Raw genomic sequence first — 18,056 nt, forward strand, 5'->3', positions numbered from 1 at the left:
CGTCAAGAGTCCCTTCCAAGAGTCCCTTCCTCCTCTTCAAGGACTCTGCCCCCACCAAGCACATGCCTGCGTGCACGCGGGTACACACACACACCCCTGCTGGTTAATGATGCCACAGACTGTCACACCAAGACAAAGTGCTTTCTGCTCAAGCCTGCCGGGTACAGCAGGAAAAGGCATACTCTACACCCGCGTGGACATGTCCTCCCTCTTCTTCCTGCCAGGGACACAGCCAGGAACAGCTCCAGTCCTCATGCCTTACAGAAAAGGCAAGTTCTTCACCCTGTGTGTTGCCGATGCTTGGTGCCCAGCCTACCAGCTGGTGTTTTACGCTATAGCTCCAAACCTCAGCCTTGGTAGCTGGGAGGCTAGAATGAGGGCGGTGATGTAGATACTGCATCCTGCCTCTGAGGGAGAAGAGGCTGAGAATCAGCACTTTCAAAAGGCACAGCAAGTGCATGCAGCCTTGGGGGCTGAATAAAGCCCAGAGCCTGGGTGCCACTGTAGGTGATGGTAAGTGCTGAATGAGCAAATGCCTGCGTGACGCCAGCTGGTGGAGCTGGGCAGCAGCGGCTTGCATGATGAACTACTTTGACACTCTGGCCTCCATCCTTCTGTTCAGGGAGCCCAGCTGAGTCCATTGCAAGGACTCCTGTTTGCAGCCAGCCTTAGAGCTACAGATCTAGGAGGCAAAAAGTCCCAAACTGGGCCTCAATCTGCAACCCTAGCCTGCCCTGGCCTCCAAATGTTTCCCTCTCTCCATATGCTCTCTGCCTTTTAATCCATCCTGCAAGATGAGGAGGATCCCAACTCCCTACTGGCATTTTTGGGCTCATTGCAACCTGCCCCTTGGTTACTTTTCCAACCATGTTTTTTTTTTTATAAACAAGTGGGCTCCAAGCCAGGCTCCAGTCTTCTCCTGGCCTCCTTATTTCCTCAGTCTGGGATGCTCTCCGACTCACTGAAATTGAGATCATTCTTTAAAGGTTCAGGCATTCAGAAAATGTTTAATGTTTATTATTTATTACCTCTCATGGATCTTCTAAGTCCTAATATTTAAAGCCCCTAACATCACTCCCCAGCTGGCTCGAGCTCCCGGAAGAAAAAAGCCCAGGAGAGAGCTTAGTGTTTCCATGGTTGCCCAGCACTAGCTTGGAGAAAGTAAATACTTAATTTGTAAGCAGCTGACGGTTTTCTGGCTGCCAGAGGTGCGCAGGGCTCTGCAGCAGGCACGGGGGCCCCAGGCCGAGACCCCGGTGGAACCCAAGAGACAAACAACCACAGCCCAAGACCCTGTTCTGCTCGGGGCCCTGGGAGCAACCCGTGAAGCAGAGCGAGGGCGCGCTGCACGGGGTCTCCGCAGAGCGCCCTCGGCCCCGCCCCCGCCCCGCCCCCAGCCCCGCCCCGCCCCGCCCTCGGCGGCTTCCGGCAGAAGTTCCCCGGGCGGGTGGCGGCGCTCGGCCTCGCACTTCCGGGAGGAGGAATCCCGAGCGCCCGCTACGAGGTGAGTGGGCGCGCGGCGGGCCTTTGGCGCGCTCCCGGGGTCGGTGGGAGGGGGACCCGGGCAGGACTGGGAGCGGGGTCCGGGTCTGGCAACGCGTGCCACGGCTTGGGGCCCACCGGGGACCTGCCCCTCCCGGGCTTCGGTGTCCCCGTCGTGGAGGAGCCCGAGGCTCCGCGCGCGCTCCGCTCACCCCCCACCCCCCGGCATTTCCCGAGCACCCGAGACGTGACCCAGGCAGGCATCACGCCGAGCCAGCCCTGCCCTTGGAGAGGCCGCATCCCGCCGTGGGGTGGGAGTTGGAGATGAACAGTAATCACGTAGGCAAATGAGGAAACGTCAGGCAGTGGGAGGTGCCACGAGGATTAGGAGGGTCCCCTACCCACACTCCTGGAGGTTCAGCCAAGCAAAGGTCGGTGGAAGAGTGTACTGGGCAGAGGGAACAGCACATGCAAGGAAGCACACAGGCTTGTTGTGTTGGACCAGGGGCCAGCGTGGCAGAAAGGAGGGGAGGGAAGAATGAGGTTGCAGATGTGGGCAGAGGCCAGAGGGTAGGAGGCCTTCCTCTTGAGCCAGTGAGGGCCCCGGTCTGTTTTCTGTGCTGAAGCCATCCCTCCTGCTGAACTGTGAACTCCAGACCATAGAGGGCGAAGAGGAAGTAGGGATACCAATTAGAAGACTTGTTAACTTTGAGAAGGTGCTCCCTGGGGGCTCCCTGCAGTGGGGGGACCTGGACTGGTTCCTGGAAGGAAGGGTAGGATTTGAACAGTGGAGGGACAGCGTGGCAGTGTTGGAGCAGGAACCGCACCAAAAGCAAGAAGGCGCCAGAAGGAGATTCCCGGGAGGATGCAGGCTGCCCCAGCTTGGGAGCTTGGAAGGGGACAGCAGTCTTAGCGCTGGCATGCCCTGGGGTTGTCCATGGGATGTCAGCAGTCAGACTTAATAGGGAGCAGGTTTGTCCCCCAGGTGAAATTTAGCAGACATTGTTGGTTGTCACAACTTGGGATGAGGCGGAAGGGACGCTTCAGGCATCAAGGGTGGAGAGACCTGGGGATGCAGTGGAGCATCCTCCAATGCACAGGACAGGCCATCTCCCCAAAGAAGATGATCTGGCCCCAAGTATCAGTCATTCCAAAGCTGAGAAATGTTTGTAGAGAGGAAGGTGCACGGGCCTGGAGTTCTCTTAGATGTGGATTTGGTGCCCATGTGCTCCACTCTGGCTGTGTGAGCAAGAGTCTGATGTGGAGGTGCAGGCAGCAGAGAGAACCACAGAGGAGACCAGTGCGTTGTGTGTGTGGGGCGGGGGGGGGGGGGACCATGGTGATTCAGAGCCTAGTGGTGGCGGTCAGGAGATGGGACCCTGTTTGGGATTTTTTTTTTTTTTTTTTTAAGATAGAGCAGGCAGTATTTGCTGATTGAATGTGGGCCAAGGAAAAGAGAGGAGTCAAGGATGAGGACAAGATTTCTGGGAGTTCCCTGGTGGCCTAGCAATTAAGGATCTCATGTTGTCACTGCTGTGGCTCATCTTTGATCTCTGGCCCAGGAACTTCCACATGCCAAGGATGTATCCCCCCCACACACACACCCCCCAAAAAAATCCTGGCCGGAGCAACCAGATGTTGGTGCTGCTGGCTGAAGTGGGAAGAAGATTTGGACAGAGGGTGGATGAGTCCTGGGAAACAGGAGTCAGTCCTGAACAGGCTTGGTCCAAGGTGCCTGATGTTAGACATCCAAGCAGAAAGGATAAGGAGGCAGTGCATATTCTTCTGGAGCCCATGGGGAGGTCAGAGGGAGGGAGCCACTTCAAGGAGATATGAGCTCGCATTTCAAGGAAGGGGACCGCCTGAGACCACCTAGCACAGCAGTTCTCAGCCCACTGGAAGCAGCACCCTCTTTTTAACGACAGATATTTCCTTAACGACCCCCGCTTTATTATCCTCAGATGAAATTTATGGTGAATAAAAACGGTCTACACACAGAATTAAAAAAAAAAAATTTGATGATGCCTTAGCCATAATAGAGAAGAGAAATAAAAGGAAAGTAATTGATAGTAAAATAAAATGCGTTTCAGTATGTGAGTTCCTGGGCAGCCCAGTCCTAGAAGCAACAGTGAAACCGTCCGTGCTTTCTTTCACCTCTCATAGAACCTCTGGGAACGTGAAAGCCACCATGCAGAGGCCTGCAGCTGCAACCCGGTTGTGCTGGCAGCTGGCAAACCATGGCCATACGTGATGTAGTTTTCCCCAGCCGGGAACTCGTGGTACTGTTTTATCAAAAACAGTTCAACCTCCCCTGAGTGTACGTGGTGTTCTTAGACACTTGCATGCCTAGTAGAACCATGGAGAGTTTGCTCTGTGTTAACAGGGGAAATAGAGTTGGGTTCTGGATGCAGGACATTATAATTAGATCTTTCACCAGCGTGAATGTTGAACTTATGCAGGATGCAGAACAATTCTTAGTTTTGTGGTCTCTCCCCCTGGAGTCCCCACTCACTGAAAGCTAGGAGAGTCCCCCCCGCCCCAAACACCACAGGGCTCCAGAGTCCCCGAAGAGAACCACAGCCTAGGGTGTCCTTCAGGCAAAGCTTGGTGCCTGCTCCCAGTTTGCCTTGGGGGAGGGGACATGATAAGCCAGTTCCAGAGTACAGAACTGGATGTCATTTCTCCCTTCAGGAAGGACTGGGGGTGGGGGAGCAGGCTCTGTCTGATCAGATGGTTCTAGGAAGGCTTCCAGAAGGAGGTGGCATTTCAGCTGGGTGGGAAGGGCTCAGAGGAGGAGATGGGGGGAGGAGGGACGCACAGATGAAGTAGTGTGTGGTTAACACAGGACCCAGCTCCTCCTGGTCCCCCAGAGCCCACGTGCCCTACTCATCAGGCTGGGCTGAGTCGACCAGGAGGCAGGGAGTGGTTTCCTTGGTTTCCTCTGGCCAGACCCTCAGGCAGGCACCGCCCCTATGGGAGTGGCTGTTAGAGGTGCTGGCAGAGGAGGTGTTGGTTTTCTGGTTCATTTTCAACGTCTAAAGACCAAATCAGTCTCCTGAAAATCACGTGCCCTCTCTCTTGCATTGCGCCGTCACACCATACGGGGAACGTCCAGGGCGCCAGGTGGCTGTAAGCTAACGTGGCCACTGGGGCTCCTGTCTGCGTGGAGCCCACAGCCTCCCAGGGGACCCAGCCGGTGCTCAGATCATCAGGTCTTGCACAAGTGCCATGGAGGAAAAGTAGGGGAGCAGGCCATATCTCAGGGGGACCCATCAAGGGGCCATGCTCCCTGAGGAAAGGACGTTTGAGCCGAAGATAAGTGGAAAGAATGAAGGCTGGGCTCCCTCCAGCAGCAGGAAAGGGTGGGTGTGTTTGGGGAAAGGAAAGCCCTCCAGCGGGGCTGGACAGGACTTCTTAGCTGCCAGAAGGGTTTTTGGTCTTTATCTTAAGAGCCCTGGAAATACCGAAGGAAGGGCTGCAGGCTGATCCAACATGATCAGATTTACATTTTTAAAAGGTCACTTTGGTGGAAATTCATGGAGAACAGCTTGAGGTGACAGGAGAGTGGCCATGATGGGGAGCTGTGAGCCTCAGGGCCAGAGGCGGGGCGGGCTCCTTCCGGGGGTCCTGCCTGCTCTGCTCAGGAGTAGGGCTGGGGAGTGACAAGTCCGGGGGTCCCCCCCCTCCCCTTTGCCGGAGCCACCGAACCAGCCTTTCCATCTTTCCAGCCTCAGCCCTGGGGTCCGGCGAACCGTGTATGCAGTGGATCATGGAGCGGGTCGGCTCAGGCCACCAGCCCCTTAGGTGAGGACAGTGCCTGGGGCTCAGCAGACAGTCCTGGATCATGGAGGCCGAGAGCGCGCCAGCCGGGAGACTTTCCTGTTGAAAGTCGTGGGCCCAGCTCGACCGGCCGTCTTCAGGAGAGGCGCCGCCCCCCACGGACCAGAGCTGGGGAGCTGCCGCTTCCGCGGATGGGGAGGTGGGCCCTCGACGTGGCCTTCCTGTGGAGGGCGGTGTTGACGCTGGGGCTGGTCCTTCTCTACTACTGCTTCTCCATCGGCATCACCTTCTACAACAAGTGGCTGACCAAGGTACCGCAGGGACCTCGCAGGGCCCAGGCCCTGGGAGGGCGTGCCGCCATGGCCACGACGCCCCCCGATATTGACCAGCAGGAAGGCACGGGCCTCATCTAAGCAGACTGGAAGCTGGTCATGCCAGTGAGGGGACGGGGCCACGCCAGGGACTCCCCTTAAATATTTGGATGGAGGGGAGATCAGGAAAGGGGGAGCCACCGAAGAGGAGCTGGGGACCCTTGGGGGCCTGAGGCAGCACAGGCCTGGCCTGGTAATGAGCTGCTCGGGCCGTGCAGGTACTGCCTGGGAGGGGCCAGAGCAGGCAGCTTGGGGGCCTGTTGAAGTGACAGAGGTGGCACCAAGCTAGGCCTGCTGCTGCCTGCGTGACCTCCAGCGGTGGGGCGAGTGTAATATGGACCAAGGCCCCTCATACACTGCCGAGCCCTCATCACTCCTTCGGCCGGTGGAGGTGGGGAGCCCTCGGGAGCTGGCGGGCTGTAAAGGCGCCCTCGTGCTCCGGCTCCCCGCAGAGCTTCCACTTCCCCCTGTTCATGACGATGCTGCACCTGGCCGTGATCTTCCTGTTCTCCGCCCTGTCCCGGGCCCTGGTTCAGTGCTCCAGCCACAGGGCCCGCGTGGTGCTCAGCTGGACCGACTACCTCAGAAGAGTAGCTCCCACGGGTATGTGCCCACTGGCGGCTGGCCCCAGGGTGGAGGGGGCCAGGTCCTGAAAGGAAAGCCAGAGGCCCAGAAAGGAAGCTTGCGGGCTTGAAGCTTAGGCCCTCCCCCTTGACTCCTCGCCGCTGCCAGCGCTCCCACCCCCACCTCCACCCCTGACTCCCTCCCATCCTCCCTCCCACTTCCTCCCTCCACCCCCAGCGCCCCAGAGGCTCTGCTGCGCCTCAGCTAGTTGTTCCCTCACCCTTGTGCATGCACGTGCCCTGAGCGGGCACCACAGCCTGGAGATGGCAGTGAGCAGAGCCTAGTCCCTGCCCTCGTGTGCAAGGGGATGCTGGGGAGATTGGGAGGGAAGTGGCACACCTGAGTTGCCGTGGGGGGAGGCGCTGGGAGAGTGTGGTGCCAGGGGCGTGGTGGGGGGGTAGGTCTGAAAGTGCCCCGGATGCTGAGAGGAGGTGAGAAGAAAGGCAAACTGAGGAGTTCCCGTTGTGGCGCAGTGGTTAACGAATCCGACTAGGAACCATGGTTGCGGGTTCGGTCCCTGCCCTTGCTCAGTGGGTTAACGATCCGGCGTTGCCATGAGCTGTGGTGTAGGTTGCAGATGCGGCTCAGGCTCGGATCCCACGTTGCTGTGGCTCTGGTGTAGGCCGGTGGCTGCAGCTTCGATTGGACCCCTAGCCTGGGAACCTCCATATGCCGTGGGAACGGCCCAAAGAAATAGCAAAAAGACAAAAAAAAAAAAAGGCAAACTGAGAGGGATCCAGGGTCAGATCCTGGAGGACTGGGTCCTCCGAGAGCAGCGAGCAGCGAGCGTGTGTTTCATTCTGAGGCAGGTGGGAGCCATTCTGAAGAGTTTGCCAGTAAGGGCTCGGCAAGATCAGGTTAACGCCCCTCCCCTCTCCCGGGGGACATTCAAAACTGTCAACAAGTGGGGACCACACAGGTCCCAGCCATTCAAAGTGGACTGCCACCTGCCCTCGTGCTGGAGCAGCCCCCTCCCCTTTTGGGAGGTCTGGGGTTAACCCTCCAGTAACTGGGTGGAGGAGTCCCCTGGTGGCTCTACTGGTTAAGGATCCACCATTGTCCCTGCCTTGGCACAGGTTTGATCCCTGGCCCAGGGAACTTTCGCATGCTGCAGGCACGGCCAAAAGTTAACTGGGTAGAAAGGAGGGCTCATCAGCCCCAGAGAGCCAGGGCATCCAGGCCAGAGCAGGACACTCAGGCACCTCAGAGAAGTGTGTGCGCTGCTGGCACATCTGTTCCGGCCTGGCCTGGCTGTGGTCCCACGGGTGCCCCGTGTCTCCACAGCACTGGCGACAGCGCTCGACGTGGGCTTGTCCAACTGGAGCTTCCTCTATATCACCGTCTCGCTGTGAGTACTGGTGCCGCCCGCCTGCCACCTGCCTTGGGGCTCAGGCACACAGCTACCCGGCCAAGGGGCAAGGGGCCAGGGGGCGGGTCTAGGATGGGCCCTTGCTCGCTCCGCCCCCCTGGCTCCCAGCAGCTCTCCTGGAAGTCACGGCCTCTGCAGAAAGCTGGCACAGAGGGGACGCTGTGCCTCCCTGCCAGGAGGCCCAGGCAAGCCCAGGGCACCCCGGGGCTCAACCAGCGTTGTGACAGGGCAGGGGACAGAGGGGCACGGGGCGGGGGTGGGGGCAGGCGGCAGCTATTTCTTCCAGCTGATTCTGCGCTTCAGCGAGCACAGTCTCTGCCTTCTCTTTTCCCCGCTTCTCCTGCCCCCACCCGCCAGGGGTAGGTGAATAATGGGGCTCTAAGCTCAATGTCAGACCTGCAGCTTTTGCTCCCTGGTAATAATCAGAGGCCTCTTAGTCAGAGATTTCTTGCAATGAAAGGTCACCTATCAACCCAGAAGACCTGGGCTGCCTTCCTTTGGTCTTTTGTATCCTGGTTACCCTGCTGCCCTCAGGAAAGTCAGGGGTCTCCTCCCGGCCCTTTCCAGCCCACTGATTGTGCCGTGGGCGCCTCTCTCGGCAGTGGTTCGGCGCGCGGGCTCCAGCAGTGCATCGTGGGTAATTTTCCCTTCCAGGTACACAATGACCAAATCTTCGGCTGTCCTCTTCATCCTGATCTTCTCTCTGATCTTCAAGCTGGAGGAGCTGGTGAGGCCTAGCTCTCCTTGCGTCCCTCCTCCTCCCACCAATGCTAAGAATAAAGAGAGGAATCTGAGCAGTGGCTGGTCACAGCATGTGACGGAGGGAACAAGCCCAGTGCAGGTGGCAGTAACTCGCTGAGGAAGGACCCAGACAGGGCCCTACTGAGAATATTTAGAAGCTGGTGTGGCAGGAGCACTGAGCACAGGAGACGGGGTCAGGGACAAGGGCTGAGGCAGCGGGTCCTGGAGGCTTCCTGCTGTGCAGCAAGAGGCCTTTGTTTGCTGGTCCGGGGCGCCTCCAGGGCCACGTGGGGACCTAGGACAGCTGGGAGAAAGCACCATAGTGCTTCGGGAGGTCGGGTCCGTGCCAGCTGGATGTCAGTCCTGATACATCAGTGGGAAGGGGCTGTCCAGGACCCCCGGGGGTGCAGCAGGCAGAAGGATGTCTTGCCCCAGGGGCAGCTGAGATGGCTGCTGACCCCCAAACTCCAGACACGATGAACGTGCGCCGCCGCGCCCCCCCCCCAACCCCGGGTTGGTGGCAGCGGTTTCCCGTCCTTTCAGCGAGCGGCGCTGGTCTTGGTGGTTCTCCTCATCGCCGGAGGCCTCTTCATGTTCACCTACAAGTCCACGCAGTTCAACCTCGAGGGCTTTGCCTTGGTGCTGGGTGCCTCGTTCATCGGCGGCATTCGCTGGACCCTCACCCAGATGCTCCTGCAAAAGGCGGAACTTGGTGAGTGAGGGGCCCAGACGCCAGGCAGGCCGGAGACCGGCCAGGCCAGCCCGACAGCTCACCCGTGTCGCCTCCTACAGGGCTCCAGAACCCCATCGACACCATGTTCCACCTGCAGCCACTCATGTTTCTGGGGCTGTTCCCTCTCTTTGCTGTATTTGAAGGTACGTGGGGTCCTCCACCTCGGGGCACCTCAGTGCAGCGGGTCCCCCTCCCTGCTCCAAGCCTGTCACTGGAAGCTGCAAAGGTTGCCGAGATCAGATATGGCAGTCCCTTCCCAGGCGGTGCCTGGTTTGGGAGCTGACACTTAAACCAAATGGCTAGACTCCAGCGTGATCAATGCTACGAGGAAAATGCGTGTGAAACACAGGAGGCGGTCATAACGGTGAATGCAGAGAGCTTTACGCCAGGGCTGTTCTCATCGTTGTAAACACTGTAACTCCTTTAATACCGCCCTCCCCCCTGCCCGCCAAGCCCCCTGCGCCCGTGCTATGACCGCCCCATTTCATAGGCAAAAGAAACTGAGGCGGAGAGAAGTAGAGGTGGCCTCACCCAAGGTCCCCCGGTTCATAAACGAGCTGAATGTGGATCCAGCATCTGGCTTCGGAGTCCCTCCTCCTAAACCTCATGCCAGGGTGGTGGGGGGAAAGGCCGGGCTTCCCAGACTGCATTTCGGAGAATCGATGGGATTTTGACACCCTGATGGGGGCGGGCGTCCCAGGAAGTGAGAATAGGAGGTCCAGGCGTGGGGAGGTGTGTGTGGGATTGGTGTGCATTTCCAGCGCCTCGGGGACGGAGGTGGGGGTGGCACTCAGGAGCCTGGCCCGTGAGCAGTTCCCTTCTGCTGTCATCTCCCAGGGAAGAGGCAGGGAGAGTTTTCCAGGCAGGGGTGGGGGTGAGCCATCGCCGTCCTTTCCCCGGTGTTTTGGAGTTAGTCTTTGTCTCCTGTTTATCCTTCTTCCCAGAGTCCCTTCTGCCCTCGGGGTCATTACAGAGAATTCTGTCCCACATCCATTTAAGTTTCAAGCAGTGAAGCATCTCAAACCTTTCTGAGAAAATTATTCCGCAGCCCCGTTGTCCAGGAAACTTCTGTTCTGCAGCCTCATTTTTTCCTTCCTTTTTAAAATCTCTCCATTCCTTCCTTGTGCCCCCTGCACGGAACGCCACGCTCTCCCCCACTTCCCGGTGTTTACACCATTCCCCATCTCTGCAAACCCTCATCCGCAAGCCCCTGGTAGTCATCACTTAGCAAAGCTGCATGGATTTAGCTCCTTTAATCTTTTCTGGTAAATTAATCCCCCAAGCGCCTTCATTACTTATGTTGCTCTTCCCCGAATTCCCTTCAATTTGCCGAAGCCTTTGCCTCTGCAGCACTGCTGAGCCCAGCACCAGACAAGATGGCCTACATCGGGAGGCCGTTTGCCCAGCGGGGACTGTCACTCTGCATTTCTTCGGCGCTTCCCTCCAAAATCTCCAAGTCCCCCCGGCCAGCCTCCCACTCCCACACGTGTCCACTGTTCCTCGTCCAGGGCTGACCTGTACACCTGCTGCTCCCCCAGGGGCTTTCCTGCAGGGAGGAACCCAAAGACTCCTTCTCAGAGTTCCCATTGTGGCTCAGCGGTAACAAACCCGACTAGTATCCATGAGGACGTAGTTTCAATCCCTGGCCTCACTCGGTGGGTTAAGGATCCAGCGTTGCCATGAGCTGTGGTATAGATCCCAGATGCAGCTTGGATCCCATGTCACTGTGGCTATGCTGTAGACTGGCAACTGTAGCTCCAATTCGAACCCTTCCATATGCCAAGGGTGGGGCTCTAAAAAAGCAAAAAAAAAAAAAAAAAGACCCGTTCTCTCAGATGCGCGGTGTTGGAGGGCTAGGAACACTCTGAAAGTCTAAGCCCACCTTGCTGTGTGGCTGCCTTGCGAGTGTCTCTGGAAGAGGGGACTGTGGTCCTGCCCTGTCTTTGTTGGGGGTGTTCTTTTTTTTTTTTTGTCTTTTGTCTTTTCTGTTGTTGTTGTTGTTGCTATTTCTTGGGCCGCTCCCACGGCATATGGAGGTTCCCAGGCCAGGGGTCGAATCGGAGCTGTAGCCACCAGCCTACGCCAGAGCCACAGCAACGCGGGATCCGAGCCGCATCTGCAACCTACACCACAGCTCACAGCAACGCCGGATCGTTAACCCACTGAGCAAGGGCAGGGACCGAACCCGCAACCTCATGGTTCCTAGTCGGATTCGTTAACCACTGTGCCACGACGGGAACTCCGGGGTGTTCATTTTTGAAAACCAGTCATCAAATTATACCGTCCTGTCTAGTCCCAACCCTTTCATTTTATCAGCAGGGAAACTGGTCCAGAAAGGGGACGTGTCTCGGCCAAACCCCACAGCTATGTAATAGCACCACCCCGATTAAATGGCCAAGGTTTGTAAGGATAGAGTTCCGTCCTTGTTTATGGGTGGCCCACCTGAAATTTAAGGCGCTCCTCCTGTGGCCCGGGGCACTGGCCGGCCGCACATGGTGGGCTGCCCCGCCTCTCTTTGGCCCACTGGGTGTCACAGCTGCCAAGGCCACGTGACGTCACCCTCCCCCACCCCCTGCTGAAGACGGGGAGGTCCACCCCAGTTTCCTCTGCTGGGGCCAGCCCTGACCGACCATGTCAGCCTGGAGGCTCCGAAGCGCCTCCCCGTCTCTCCCTGTTAGGATCTCCGGCTTGTATCGCCCCAGGGCTCTCTGGCAGCCATCACTGCCTCCCTGATTTCCCCAAGTCCCAGGCCATCTGCGTGTCCCTGCCCTCAGGGCCTCAGACAGGTGGCAGGTCCTCTGTGCGGTGGTGCAGCAGAGGCAGACTTTTGTCGCCCGGGTAGGGCGAGGTCGCCCAGGCGGGCACACCCAGGACATGGCCTCCCGCTCTCTCCCCCCATTGCTTTCAGGTCTCCATTTGTCCACATCTGAGAAAATCTTCCGTTTCCAGGACACCGGGCTGCTCCTGCGGGTTCTGGGGAGCCTCTTCCTTGGCGGGATTCTCGCCTTTGGTTTGGGCTTCTCCGAGTTCCTCCTGGTCTCCAGAACCTCCAGCCTCACTCTCTCCATTGCCGGCATTTTTAAGGTACAGTCTTGGGGGTGACCCCAATCCTGTCTCGGGGGGGGGGGAGAGCCCCCTGAGGGTGTCCCAGCTCCTGCTCCCCAGAGCCCTGCAGAGAAGATGGAAGTGCCTTGCCAGGGTGCTGCGTGCTGTGCTGTGCCCTCGCCTGCGCTGCCTCTGTCATCAGCACAGCCCTGTGAGGTGGGGGTGGCCATCCCTGCTCCGCAGACAGGGACATGGGCATGAAGAGGTGCTCATACCCAAGGACACACAGCTGGGAGGTGGCCGAACTGGGGTTCAAAGCCAGGTCTGACCCCACTGGGCCTGGGACACATTTACATTTTACCACGAATCCCAGCTCAGATCATCAGGCCGTGGCCAGAAGCCAGAATTGAGAAGCCGTGAGCCATCCTCGACAGTATAGGGTTCTGGGATTGATTGGCAATGTCTGCCACAAGCACAGTAAGGGATGCTTGTATCATGTGTGCCTTGTGTTTGCCAGTCCTGCCTTTACTGCTGCCTAGCAGCACCCTTGCCCTCGCCTCTCACCATCTCTCACTCCTTCCTGCTCCAGGGCCGTGGACTGGGCAGAAATTGGTACTAGAGGCATGTGGCCTAAAACCAGAAGCACAGGGCTCCCCAAGGGTCTTGCCAACCAAACAATGAGCCATAAGTTATCTTTCTCAGAATGAGGACTGGTCCCATTTGTAGCCAGTGTGGACCAAGAACCCCGTGACCAATGTGTGTCCAGTAGAGCCCAGTGTGACTGCATTCCCTCGTGGCAGCAGAGGGCTCTTCATCCTCAGGTGTCTTCTGGAAGGGCAGCTGTCCTTCCATCCTCTGGACACAGCGGTGGGCTTGATAACATTGCTCCCAGCCCAGGATGTGGCTTGCCTCTCAATCCTGACAGAATTCTGTGAAAAGCAGCTCCCCTGCAGCACCTCACTGTCATGGAGGGAGGAACATGTCACAGGCGGGCCTGGGTCCCCGAGCTCAGGGGAGCTTTCCCCTTTGCCTGGCAGAGTCGAGGTGGGGGTCCGTGGGAGTTTTGGCAGGTCTGGCCCCACCCTGTGGGCACACCAGTGCCCGTCCCCCCCCAACCCTGCTTGCCAGGGGGCCACCTCCCCCTGCTGAGCACGACCCCTTCCGGCCTCTCTGCCCGCAGGAAGTCTGCACTTTGCTGTTGGCAGCTCATCTGCTGGGCGATCAGATCAGCCTCCTGAACTGGCTGGGCTTCGCTCTCTGCCTCTCGGGGATATCCCTGCACGTGGCCCTCAAAGCCCTGCACGCCCGAGGTAACCAAGCTGCCCCCCTGCCCCCACGGAGGCCCGACTGCTGATGACCGCCTCCCCCTGCCCCCACGGAGGCCCGACTCCTGATGACAGTCTGCCCCTGACTCTTAGCCCGACTCCTGATGACAGTCTGCCTTCCCGTTCACCCAGCCCCCTGGGAGGCTGGCTCTCGACTTCCCAGAGCAGTTCCAGTCTGGCGACTGTCTGCACATTCCAGCTGCCTCTGTACTAGCTGTTCCTCTAACTCAGGAAGTTTGCCTGGTGATTCTGCCACCGCCACTCCTTAAAGCCACAGGGGTCATCTCCAGGAGGTGGGTGGGGGCCTGGGTGTCTCAGCACACCCTCAAGAAGACCCATTGCTGGGTCTGTAGCCTGGCTGTTTTTGTCCCCAGGTGATGGCGCCCCTAAGTCCCTGAAAGGGCTGGGCTCCAACCCCGACCTGGAGCTCCTGCTCCGGACCAGCCGGCCGGACGAAGAGGACAACGAGGAGGAGTACTTTGTGGCCCAGGGGCAGCAGTGACCAGCCAGGGCACCAGCTTAGAAGCAGGCCACTCCCCAACCTTAACACGCCTCGGCCGCTCCGGGACCCAGTAGCCTGTCGGGGGAGCAGGGGGCCCGGCACCTCCCGGGCTGGGCCTCGGAGAGCACGTGACCACGCAGTGGTGGGACCAGGGTAGGGAGCTGCTCAAATGGGTGAGCCCCAGGCCGGCCTCTCGGTGCTGGCCGGGGCAGGGGCCCGAGCTGTGCTGGCGTCACAGCGGGCCAGGGGAGTGGGCTGTTCTCAGCCGCCCGCCAGGCCCCGGGTGCCAGGATGGTGATTTGGAGTTCTGACGGGTTGCTAAGGGGACAGGGTGTGGACTGCAGAACGTTAGACATGGGGGATGGAGACGCTAGGGCCTGGTCACCTGGAGAGCAGAGATCTGCTCCCAGAGAGCAGATCTATTTATAGTTTGGAAATAAAGGGTTTCCGGTCCACTGGCCGCCTTGCCTTGCCTGGAGGTGTGGGGGCGGGAGGGGTGGCATGGGCCTGGCCTCTCCCCATCCCCCCCTGCCCACGTGGCCTTCTTCAGGTGACGGGTCACACGCCAGGCCTCCTGTGCTCCTGTTGGAGCCCCAGTGCCCTCTAGGGGCCCCACCACACCTGCAGGCAGGAAAATTTAATAGGTACCGAGTATCACATCCTGGGGCCTTTGATGCTCTCACAGCCTCATCTGAATATTGACTTTGTCACTAGCTGTGTGGCCTTAAGCAAATTACTTAACCTCTCTGTACCACAGTTTTTTCATCTGTGAAACGTGGATAATTACCTCGGAATTGTTCTGAAGATTGAGTCAGTATGGGTAACAGAGTAAATGTCATGTATGTATGGATTTGGAAAATCCTTCTAACAGTCGTGGAACCGAGGCCCTAAATGAGTGGCCACAACAGGCTGCACAGCCAGGACTGGGTGCCTCCGCGCCTGTCCTTGGAACTTATAAGAAGGGGATGTGGATCTGGGACCTGGGCCTCCGCTTACCCCCTTGGATGTGTCCCCCCGCTGCCCCTGGGGACTGCAGTCCTTTATAAAATGGAGAGGGAAGCGGCGGGATCCCAGCGCTGAGGTGCAGCGGGGCTGAGGCCTGGCCTCCCTGCCTTGCGGGAGCCGCCTGCCCGTGGTCCTTCCCGGCACAAGTGCTTTTAGGCACTCACAGCAGGTGGCGCCATCGCACCACACTTCGGATCCCCAATCTGCGCGACCAGCCACCACCATCCAAACCCAGGCAGGGGTCCCGATGGAGACCCAGATGGGACTCGTTAGGAGCTGTTCGAATCAGATCAGAGCCGTGTCTGCTCAGTCCACTAAGCCTAGGGGAGTGTTCGTGCTTTAGAAACAGGTCAGCAAACTTTCTCTGAAAAGGGCCAGATAGTAAATATTTCCCATTTGGGAGCCATGTAGTCCCTGTCGCAGCTACTCAAGCCTGCTGTTGTAGCGGGAAAGCAGCCACAGGCAGAGACAGAGAAGCAGAAGGGCGTGGCTGTGTCCCATGAGAGCTGGCCCTCAAATCCAGGAGGCCGCTCGCTGGCTCTACGTCGTCGCCAACCCCCGCAGTAGCTTTCTTCAGCATGACTGCGTCCCACTCTCAATCCTGTGTCTAGGGAAACTGAGGCCCAGGAGGGGCCGGGGACTAGCCAGAGGTCCTCAGAGCCTCTGCGCTCAGGCGGGATTAGAACCGAGGTCCCCGGCCACCAGTTCAGCCTCACAATGCAGATTTCTGCAGGCACTGTGACACCCAGGGCTCCCCTGAGGTGGCATCTTTGCTGGTTCCTGTACCTCTGCCCTCCCTGGGTTCTGTGAGCTCAGAAGCTAGGATTAAGGAAGCGGGCACACGACGCCGGGTGACGTGGGGAGGACCAGCAGAAAGGGGCTGCTTGGGATGCAGGATGCTGGGGCGGTAGGGAGAGGCTGCCAGCGCCCTGCTGGCTCAGGTGGATGAGAGCTCCCTGTCTGCTCCCCGCCTCCATCCACCTCTCCCCGCACAGGGAGCAAGTGTGCTGTCTGGTGCAGTAATTATGGGGTGTGGAGCCAGGGGCCCCCACCACTCACATGTTGGGTTCAGTGACAGCCCCTCACTTAGTGGCAATTACCAGCCAATCCTAGAGGAGGGCTCCCTCTCCCCCTCCCCCACCCAGCCCACCCAGTCGCCTGGCCTGCTGGGCCAGACAGCATCACCCTCAGCTTTGAGCCCTGGAAGCACCCATGCTGTCTGCAGCCATTGCATCTCAGGGCTGCAGCGTCGCCATGGCAACTTGGTGCTCGCACAGGTTGAAGGAAGCTGAGGATGTGACTTGTCTCTCCAAGGCTGTGGCATCTGTCCCCGCGAAGCCTCCAGCTTCAGGGCTTCTGCTGAGGAGGGAGGAGGGGAGGAGAGCTGAGCTGCAGGTTCAGGTTTTAAGTGCTTATGTGCCCACCGCCTCTTGGCCTCTCTGGGGGCCTACGGTGAAAGGGAGGTTCATGCCCCCAATATGCAAGGATGTCTGCAGTCAGGGGCTTGGTGGGGATAAGAACGAGCTGGGGTTTGCCTGTGGGAGAAACCTGAGACATCGGGCTGGACCTGGAATACCTTCATCTTCCTTCTGGTACCTTCTCCGCCAGGAGGGCTCAGGGGATCACCTCCACCTGTTTCTGCTCCATTCTGCTGGGGAAAACATAAAATTGCCAGTGGCTCGAGAGTAGAGTTACGTGGCACCAGGAGAACTGTCTCCGTGGCACTCACCGCTGCTTTCTGCGTCACGGACTATTGATGAACTGAGCTGCGTCCCCGGTTTGCAGTCCAGAGCCGAGGGTGGGGACGCCCCCATCATCCATCCGGCTCTGCAGCGTTCACTGAGTGCTGGCCGTGTGCCAGATGCTGCCGGACCTGGGATAGAGACGTTTGTCCTTGGGGAGATGGCAAACAGGGCCACCATTCCCCCTGCCCAGGGAAGCGTTGGGGTGCGGGGGACAAGGGAGATGGGGAGGGAACAGAATGGACGTGCCCTGGGCACCTCCTAGGCCTTGCGCGTCAGTCATTTAATCGCTAAGAACCCAGTGCTGTAGGAGTTGATTGTACCTGTGTCATAGCTGAGGAAACTAAGCTCATAGAGGTTTAGCAAAATAGTGCCTCGGAGGAGTTCCCGCTGTGGCACAGTGGGTTAAGAATCCTATTACAATGGCTAGGAGGTATGGGTTCCATCCCTGGCTCAGTGCGGTGGGCTAAAGGATCCGGTGTTGCCACAGCTGCAGCTCAGTTTCGATCCCTGGCCGGGGAACATCCATGTGCTGCAGGTGCAGCCATTAAAAAAAAAAAAGAAAAAAAAAGTGCCTAAGAACACAGCCTCAGGAGTTCCCATAGTGGCTCAGCGGATTAAGAACCCCACTAGTATTCATGATGATGTGGATTTGATCCCTGGCCTCGCTCAGCGGGTTAAGGGGATCCAGTATTGCCACAAGATGCAGGGTAGGTCACAGATGCGGCTGAGATCCAGCATTACTGTGGTTATATGGCAAAGACCGGCAGCTGCAGCTCCGATTCCACCCCTAGCCTGGGAACTTCCTTGTGCTGCAGGTGTGGCTGTAAAAAGCAAAAAATTAAAAAAATAAAAACACAACCTCAGACTTCAGCAAACTTGGCTTCACATCTCCTCTAAGCCCTGAGATTAGCTGTGTGTCTTAGGCATGTCGCTGACCCTCTCTGAGCCTATTTCCTTTAAAAATGGAATAATATATATTATTAGTTAATAATATAGCTTACATATACGTGTGTGTGTGTATCTGTCTTCTAACAAAACTGTTTTGAAGATAAAATTGCGTATGTGAAGCAGTTAGCACATGCTGGGCACAGTGATAACCACTCAGCAAATGTCAGCAACGGAGATGTGACATAGCTTACCTGGGTGACAAAGCAAGTGAGCAGAGGAGCAAGCATTGGAGTCCTGGCCTTCTGAGGTCACCCTCCCTGCTGCAAGGCCTGGGACAGCAGAGACCCTCAGTGGATTTTTGTTCCGTGAAGGAATTTCCAATCGTGGAAACTAAGTGGGGGGGTTTCCAGGTTCCGAGGAATAGTCTAACTTCTAATGGTTGGCCC

General features: G+C 58.1%; 1 protein-coding gene across 3 annotated transcripts; it reads left to right on the forward strand.

The window, feature by feature from the left end:
• Positions 1-1,412: 1,412 nt before the first annotated feature.
• SLC35C2 (solute carrier family 35 member C2) lies at positions 1,413-14,427 on the forward strand. Of its 3 annotated transcripts, none has more exons than XM_047770968.1 (10): positions 1,413-1,504; positions 5,211-5,573; positions 6,086-6,236; positions 7,542-7,605; positions 8,281-8,353; positions 8,911-9,079; positions 9,160-9,243; positions 12,009-12,184; positions 13,326-13,455; positions 13,845-14,427. In XM_047770968.1, exons 2-10 carry the CDS (start codon positions 5,454-5,456, stop codon positions 13,970-13,972), a joined length of 1,095 nt encoding a protein of 364 aa, XP_047626924.1. In that variant the 5' UTR covers positions 1,413-1,504; positions 5,211-5,453; the 3' UTR covers positions 13,973-14,427. The 3 variants fall into 3 exon arrangements, with proteins under 3 accessions (XP_047626924.1, XP_047626921.1, XP_047626923.1); XM_047770965.1 differs by lacking the exon at positions 1,413-1,504 and adding an exon at positions 3,647-3,799; XM_047770967.1 differs by lacking the exons at positions 1,413-1,504; positions 13,845-14,427 and adding an exon at positions 13,572-13,611 and having other exon boundaries at positions 5,310-5,573; positions 13,326-13,495.
• Positions 14,428-18,056: the final 3,629 nt, after the last annotated feature.

Source organism: Phacochoerus africanus, chromosome 3 (assembly GCF_016906955.1).
Source record: "Phacochoerus africanus isolate WHEZ1 chromosome 3, ROS_Pafr_v1, whole genome shotgun sequence".
NCBI lineage: Eukaryota > Metazoa > Chordata > Mammalia > Artiodactyla > Suidae > Phacochoerus > Phacochoerus africanus.